The sequence below is a fragment of the Equus asinus genome, chromosome 23, assembly GCF_041296235.1.
Source record: "Equus asinus isolate D_3611 breed Donkey chromosome 23, EquAss-T2T_v2, whole genome shotgun sequence".
NCBI classification, from domain to species: domain Eukaryota; kingdom Metazoa; phylum Chordata; class Mammalia; order Perissodactyla; family Equidae; genus Equus; species Equus asinus.
This window is the reverse complement of record NC_091812.1, coordinates 47,400,433-47,408,487: the sequence shown is the minus strand read 5'-3', so window position 1 is coordinate 47,408,487 and position 8,055 is coordinate 47,400,433. Positions and strand designations below refer to the sequence as shown.

The following is an 8,055-nucleotide window of genomic DNA, read 5'->3' as shown; positions in this document are numbered from 1 at the left end:
CCGTTGGTCATCTCCCCCGAAGGAAGGAGGATAAATGCAATCCTTAAAGGAAAGCCCCTCTGCAGGCCCCCCGGAGACGGGGGACGGGGAGGGTGTGGGGACACAGGAAAGACGCCGGGGCAGAGCTGGGCAGGTGGCAGCAGGGGTGCGCGGAGGTGCGTCAGGTACAAGTGCTCGGGCGATGGCGATCCGGCGGAACAAGCGGTCTGGAAGCCGCGGCGCCTCCCGCCCGGGACGCGATTTCTGGTCTTCTGGCCCTCAGCGGCTCCCATCGCGGCGCCTGGGCGCGGAGCGGAGACGGCGCCGGCGGCAGCGGGGCGCTGCACCGCGCGGAGACCCACCCCGCTGGCCCCGGCGCCCGGGCTCCCGGAAGCGGAAGGGGAGCGCGGCCCGGCCGGGCGGCGGCGGCGGCGCTGGAGGAGGAGGCGGAGGGGGAAAGAGCCGCTGGCGCCGCGGGAGCAGCGGCGGCGAGAGGCCAGCCCGCCGGCGCCGGTGAGTGTGTGCAGGCGCGGGGGCCCCGCGGCCGCCCCCGGCCCCCGCCCCGCCGGGCCCCGCCGCGGCTCCCCGACGCCGGCCGCCCTCCCCGGGCCGCGCGCCCGCACCTGCCCTCGGCCGGCGCGGAACCCCGCGGCTTCTGGGTGCCCGGCTCGCCCTTGGCCTGGCCTTTCTCGGAGCATCTTCAGCCAGAGCCGCCCGCCAGCTGCCCTCCCGTATCTGGTGGTGGGTGGGCTCCTGCTGTAGTCGAGATGATTTGGGGTAGTTTTTTTTTTTTTAATTGATTAAATCTGGCTCTGAGTTTCTCGCCTGTGCGCTGCAGTTTCCCTGTCTCGCCCCGCCCGGAGGCCTGCGCAGGGATGTCAGATTTATCTCTGCTATCACTGCCTTTCATTCATTGCCGCATCGCTGGTGTGAGGCTGCAGAGGACGAGCAGGAGGCGAGATAGTTTGCTCCTTTATTGACCTTCCGCCTCCCTCCTCCAGATCCCAGAGTGGTTCTGAAAACATGGCTTGGGGATGGCAGCAGTTTGCACTTGTGACCATTCACTGTAATAGGTCACTGGATTTTAACTGGAGAGTCCATTTAAAGTTGTGGTCCTTCTCAAGCTATATTTGGGTCACATTTTAAGATCCCTTGTGAGTTGGTGGAGGATGCCTGTATCTCTAGGGCTGAGAGAACCTGACCGGTTATTACCTGAAAATATTACACTGTAGCAGTCCATAAAAGTACAAGAGGAAAAATAAATCAGGGTCATAAATCATAGTGTAAAGTTGCAGTCTAAAATAAAGACGACTGAGAACAATTTAGCTCAAGTTAAAGAGATGCGTCAAATGGATCCTGGACCTAGTAGGCTAATATGTGTACTTAAATTTACTACCTTCCTTGTAAAATAATAATAATAATGATAGTTACCTTTTGATGACAGCCTAGTATGTGCCATCCCTGGACTGAAAGGCTTTTGGTGTCATATCTTGCTGAATCCTTCCAACTCTTTAGATTTTATTTATTTTAAAGATAAAATCTGGAGAGGCATTTTATTTTGCCTTAGTTGTCCCTTGTCTTAATGTCTTCAAAAAAGATTTTTGAAGAAGAGATTAGGTGACAAGTCAATCAGAAAGAAAGAACCAAATGAGGTTTGGTGCTGTGGAAGAAAAACTCAATTCTCGTCCCACTGCTGTCATAATCTGGCTGTGGGGTCATGGGTAGGTCAGTGACCCACGCTGTTTTCTCATCTAGACAACTAGGGAGTCAGGGTAAATTCCTTAAGGCTTATTTCAGCTTTTCCATGCTTGCTTGGCGTATGCTGTGTTTGGAAATAGTTTAAGACCTTTTTAACGTGTTAAAGGTAGATTTAAAACACCTGAAGAAGTATTAATAAAATTATATCAAAATATAACTAGAACGTGTATAATTCCATACTTTGGGACTAGAATTTGGTTTAGGACTGTTCCAGAATCCCTCATTTTGGATGTAAAACAATAGGATTACGTTATGTCCCTTTAAACTGTTGTGATTTCTGTTAAACTTAACATACTTTAAAACTATAGTTGGAATAAATGAAATAGAGCATATTCTAAATAAAATGATAACTGTGTCACCTTGCGTATCTCTGGGGTGTTTTATTTCATAAAAGAAATTTAAGCATTTTAAAATGTGTCCACATAACCATCAGCTTAACCGGTAGGTCCTAAAACATGAAAAAGTAATTAGTAAATCATAAAATTTTTACTTCTTGTTTGCCTACTGCCTAATTTCTTTAATTCATAGGGGCTGATTTAGAACCTGTGGAAAAGCGTGTGGATAAAATAGTGCCCTGTATTAGTGAAGAAACAAGTTGAGAGGGGCCGGCCCAGTGGCGCAGCGGTTAGGTGTGCATGTTCTGCTTCGGCGGCCCGAGGTTGGTGGTTCCGATCCCGGGTGCTGACGTGGCGCCGCTCATCAAGCCATGCTGTGGCAGGCGCCCCACATATAAAGTAGAGGAAGATGGGCATGGATGTTAGCTCAGGGCCAGTCTTCCTCAGCAAAAAGAGGAGGATTGGCAGATATTAGCTCAGGGCTGAGCTTCCTCAAAAAAGCAAAAAGAAGTTGGGAAGTCTGTTAATGTCTCCATAGAGCTTTTTTTCTGGAGCTGTAATTGAGTGCGAGTCCACAAAATCTTTTTCAGCTTAGAAGGCTACATAGTGGTGGTATTAGTACGACTTGGTGTAACAGGGAAGGCCGAGGAAAAGCTATTTTTATTATCAGGAAGTGTTCCCTAAGCTCAGTTTTACTTTCATACTAAGGAACGGAGACATTTTATATTGCTTTAGTAAAACATTTACTAAATGTTTAGCTCAGGTTTAACTTTTCAAGTGCACTAAATGTAAATAGCATTTTAGCATCTGGTAGAATAATCAGTGCATTCTTACCTTTTATTAAAGTTGAAAATGTTTGAACTATTTTAAATGGGTGAAAAAGACAGCTGAAAGACAAGAATAAACGGAAACACACCAGTCTTTCTTACTGTCAGACTAGTGACTTTTTTGGTTAAGGATCCTTGATAAATTGAGTTAGCCTAGTTGAAGAAGTACATCTTCATAGCTGTGAAGGAGCTCTCCCTCTCACTGGTAGCTGCCTTACCAAAAATGCCATAGTGTGATGGTAGCTTATTTACTTACTTCCCTCTTTTGATGTACCCTGGGCAAAAATGTGACTTTTTTTTCTTTTGAGGAAGATTAGCCCTGAGCTAACCACTGCCAATCCTCTTTTTGCTGAGGAAGACTGGCCCTGAGCTAACATCCATGCACATCTTCCTCTCCTTTATATGTGGGACGCCTACCACAGCATGGCTTGCCAAGTGGTGCAATGTCCGCACCCAGGATCCGAACCGGCAAACCCCAGGCCGCCGAAGCAGAACGTGCCCACTTACCTGCTGTGCCACCTGGCTGGCCCCAAAATGTGACATTTTTAAACTTTGTCTTCTGCCTTTCTGGCCTCTTTCCCTGGACTTTTCCTCTCAGTTGGATTAACTTTCTTGACTGAAGAGGCTCAATAGATAGCTGCCGTCTTCATCCATCTGTTGCCACTTCCACAAAGATCAGGTTAGGTAAAAATTAGTATTTTACCCCTCACTCATTAATTTGATTTTAGTTCTAAGTTAACGTGCTCAAGTGTGATCTCAATCAGGCCTCTGATTTTAAGCCTTTTATTCATAGCGATGGAATGAATAACTTTTTTACCTACTGCAGGATTTTTAGCTTCAGCAAGCAAGTAAGGAGAGATTTTTTTTTTCTTTTAGTGTTATTCTTAAATCATGCCTGCTTTGGTAAAGGCTGGTGTGAAGGAAATCTAATTTAGTCTTTTTTTTTTTCAGTCTGTCTTGGTGCCGTGGGTAGTAGAGGTAAGTAGCTGGCTTCCCTTCCCTGTTGGAAGAAGATGCCTGATTCACACCTAGGAAATGCAAGAGCCTCTTCATTTCTGGCTTTGACTGTCTCTGACGGTTTTTCCTTGTGCCGTTTTCGGAGCAAATGTTCTCTCTTGCCTTCTGTCCCTCCCCTGCGTTTAACTCCAGTTCTTCTCTTGCTTTTTCTGTCCTGTTCCCATACCCTACCTTCCTAAGTGAAGCGTCCCATACGGACACTCTGTACCGACTGAAACAATATTTGGTAGTCTTTAATTCATATTATCCTTCCAAGTTGTTTGTACCTTTTGTTGGGAGATTCTGATGAAGCGTGTCACTGTAGTGTAATATTTTAAACAGAGATAGGAACTTACATTTATTTTTCCCCCTTGAGGCAGGTACACAAAAGAGCAATGGCTTATGTTCAGTTTTGCCCAGAATGTAGTGATTAAAGCTTTGTTTTAGGAAGTGGGTTCTTGAAAAAAATGGGTGGTGCAAGTATGTTATTCTTTGACTCTTTGCCCACCCACATTTTCGCAGTCTTCCTGGAGAACTCAGCAATTCAGTCAGAATTCGGAACTTTAATTATGCATTCTTATTAGCTTCTGAAATCGGGTCCTGATTTTCTCCAGTGCTTCAGTCCTTAACTCACCAGTCCTGCTTTTACTTGAAAGAGATTTAGTTCACAGGCTTTGGTTCAATCACTCTATTTTAGAGCAAATCTCTATTTTTAGTTTGCTGCTTGTAGAGAACTCATGCCAACATGTGGAAATACAACCTCCCTACATGCTTATAGTATGATGCTAGCTGAAAGACTGTACTATCTGAGGTTTCTCATCTCTGACAAGTAGTTCTCAGACTTTCCTGTTAGAGAAAGGAGATAGCTGAGGGTAAACTGTATCACTACCTTAGTCACCGGGACCCAGAAACGTCGTTTCATTCGGAGTTTCTAAGACTAGGAAAACTCATCTTTAAGTCTCCCTTCGTCTCCCCTCCCCCACTCCCCTTTAAAGTTACCATTTTTGGAGATGCCTCTCATTTGCCAGGTCATTTCTCACTGAAGCATGACAACAACCCCGTGAGTTGATATTTTTATCACCGTTTTACAGATGGTTAAACTAAAGCCTGAAAAGAAACTGAAGCTTGGAGAGCTAATAAGAGGCTGTGTCATGATTTGAATGCGGTTGTCTTTTTAATATCTGTACAAGATTAATTTCCTGCTCTGTTGGAATAAACTGCATACCTATGTGATATTTTAAAAGTTGAATTACCTCATTGGCTAATTATTAGAGACAGCTGTAGCTTGATAGGTAGAATTATTTCACTTGACCAATTTTCAGGGTAGATAAAATCAGAAATTAAATAGCTCTATAAATATGTGTAAAAGTATATAGTTGTAACTTTATATTTAAAATTCATTTTAAGCTGTAATTATAAGGTTTAAATTTTATAGATTCATATATTAACCATTTTATTTTGGCCCTTTGGGGGAAAAATTTGTTTTGCTTTTGTTTTTTGGTTTGCCCTATAATTGTTGCTTGTATTCTTTTAGACATAGCAATGGTAAAAATATTTAATGACATTTTATAGTTATGAAACCGTGGGATATTCTTTCTTATCCCAGAATTTCTTGGATTTTTAAGTCTAGCATTGGTTTTATACCACATAGGTGAGATTTGATTCCACAGTGGTGGTGCTGTTGAACTAGATGAAATGTTCATCTCATTTGGATGCTGTGGCTGCAGTGTAGCTCTGATAACTGTAAATGTAAAGTATGATTTTTCCTGGATTTTAAGCCAGTGAGTGACTGGGGTTTGACTCATGGATTGTTGACCTATGCTATTACCTAACACTGTTGCTGATGGAAACTGCCGTTTTGCTGAAACATTAGGAAGCCGCCCTAGACTCCTCGCCTTAGTAGCATTATTGACTTTGGCCATGTTTCAGAACATTTTGTTGTACCGTATTTCTGCTTGAGGTTTTTTTCTAGAAGAAGGTGAATTCCTTCATTTGCCATTAGAGTAGCGGCTCCTTTATTTTGTCGTTCCATCTTTTGTCTCTTAAGAAGCAAAGGTGCAGCCAAGGAGCACTTTAAATTAGCTTGGAAAGTTAGAGTAGAAACAGATTACGTTTGACAATCCTAACAATCGTGGACCATAGGAAAATTGACCCTGGGAGAAAGTACAGTTTTTTTAAAAAAAAATCTGTAAAGGGAATGGAAATGTAATGATAATGATTTTGTTGTATTTTTCACATCCTCAGTATGTAGTAGTTTCCTGCTGCTATGGTAAGCAGTATGCTTAACAAACTCATAACTTGTCCTTTATTTCCTGTCTTGGAGAATGATACCACCTAGTCCCTAAGCCAAAAACTTGGGAGCCATCCTAGCATCTGCCCTTTGCTTCCACTTGATCACCAAGTCCTGTAAGTTTTACTCATTAAGTTCTTAATCTGCCCTTTTCCAGCATGTCTGCTGTCTGAAGTGTTCCCTCCTCACCCCCTCTCCTCCCCACTCCCGTTATAAGTTAGTGCTTTCGGGGTGCTTTCCATGTGTCCTCGTTTCTCATCTGGGTGACCAGTAAGCCTAGCTTATTTCATGTAGTCAGTCTTGGAACTTTATCCATCCACCCAAGTCCATTCTTCAGAGTGTTGCTGTTCTTTCCAAATGCAGATTTCATCAGGGCACTCTTCTGCCTAAAATCCTTCAGTGGTTTTCCACTGTGTTCAGGGTGAAGTCCAAACTCATTGGGATGACTTAACAGTGTTTTTCACTCTGTGCTCACTCTCTACTTGTGGGTCATGAAATCTGTTTAGTATGCTGTGACCAGCATTATATATTTTTATTAATGTGAAGTAGAATAAGAGAATAACAGTTATCAGTGTATCCCATGTAGTAAGGGTAAATATCATTTCAGTAAACTTTTTCAGTTCTGTATTAAAATATACTCATATATCACTTATATATCTCATATGTTTCTATGTGTACTGGTAACATTGTGAAATATATTTCTTAGAGTTGATTGTGGTCGGAGGTTAGACATGTTTCCCCCATCCCATATGCAATGACTCTAGTTATTTCTGTTTACTTAGATTTTCTCTGCCTGTTTTTGTACCTTTTCTTATTCTGCTCCCTTGTTCAAAACAGTCTCTATTCTTCCTCTAGCTAACTCACAGGCTTCACTCTCCCTGGAAATCTTTTTCTGATGGTAATGTAGGGGAGGAAGACATTTCCTCTCCCCAAATGGGGGTTCGTCTGGCAGGAGAATGAATTAAATTCACATGAGACAGAATAGCAAGAGAAAATTAAACAAAGCTTTTTGAGGAACCATGGCCCGGGGCCTTTCTTCCTGAAGGAAGAAAGGGCACCCAAGAAGTGGGGTGCACAGAGTGGTTATATACCCCCAAACAGGGTGTTTCACATAGATTGAAATGTCCCTTTTACACTAATCACGAGGCTGCTCTTTCAGCACAGCTCTTGATGGAAACGGCAGATAGGTCTGCTGTCTCAGTGAACGCCGCGGGGTGGCAGGTGTGTTACCTCGGGCTGGGGGGTCACAGATGAGCGCTGCAATCGCTTCCCAGCCTAAAGAAAGATGCTTAATCTTTAAGGAGATGCCAATGTTTGGAGGGGGAGGGAAGTCAGTTACAGGAGGTTACCAGAGAAACACAATAAAATGCAGATTTAAGTCCTTGCCTTTGGTATTGATTAAGAGTTTCTAGAGAGAAGGTCATCTCCTTTCTTCTTCCTGGTACAGAGAGGGAGGCACCTTTTACAGATAGAGATTTACCTTACAAATGTAAGTGTCCTAACAAAGGGCAAGTTCCGTTCCTCAGAACCTCCTTCCCTGTCCCAGTTTATCAAAAGCAATCAGCCTCAAATAATCCTGATGCCAAAGAGACATATCTTGGGGTGGCCAATTCTGGGTCCCCACAGTAACTTACCGTAAGGAGTACATTTTGTACTTCAACCTAGTACATGCATAAATACTCACTTAACTGAAAAATGTTCCTGAACCAATACCCTTCCTGTATGAGATGCATTCTTGCCCCCTTGCTCTCATTCTTGCCTTGTGTTAGGTGATGTTGATCTTGTCCGTTTACTAGTCTGTCTCCATTGAGGGTGGGCCCGTCTTTTTATATCTATACCTAGTACCAAGGCATAGGATATAGTCAATAGA

At 43.6% G+C, this 8,055-nt stretch overlaps 1 protein-coding gene across 11 annotated transcripts in view; it reads left to right on the top strand.

Moving 5' to 3' along the window:
• Positions 1–8,055, top strand: part of ZDHHC21 (zinc finger DHHC-type palmitoyltransferase 21) — a 65,452-nt gene continuing 57,397 nt past the window's right edge. For 2 of the 11 annotated variants that reach the window (XM_070496037.1, XM_044756551.2), the window contains exons 1-3: positions 364–492; positions 3,851–3,877; positions 6,219–6,301. Coding sequence is in view for 1 of the 11 variants with exons in the window: in XM_070496044.1 (XP_070352145.1) it covers positions 35–492 (458 nt within the window). In the remaining 10 variants the exon portion in view is untranslated. Of the gene's footprint in view, positions 493–2,264; positions 2,396–3,850; positions 3,878–6,218; positions 6,302–8,055 lie in introns of those variants that run through there. The other 9 variants (XM_070496042.1, XM_070496035.1, XM_070496043.1 and 6 more) reach the window with 7 other exon arrangements.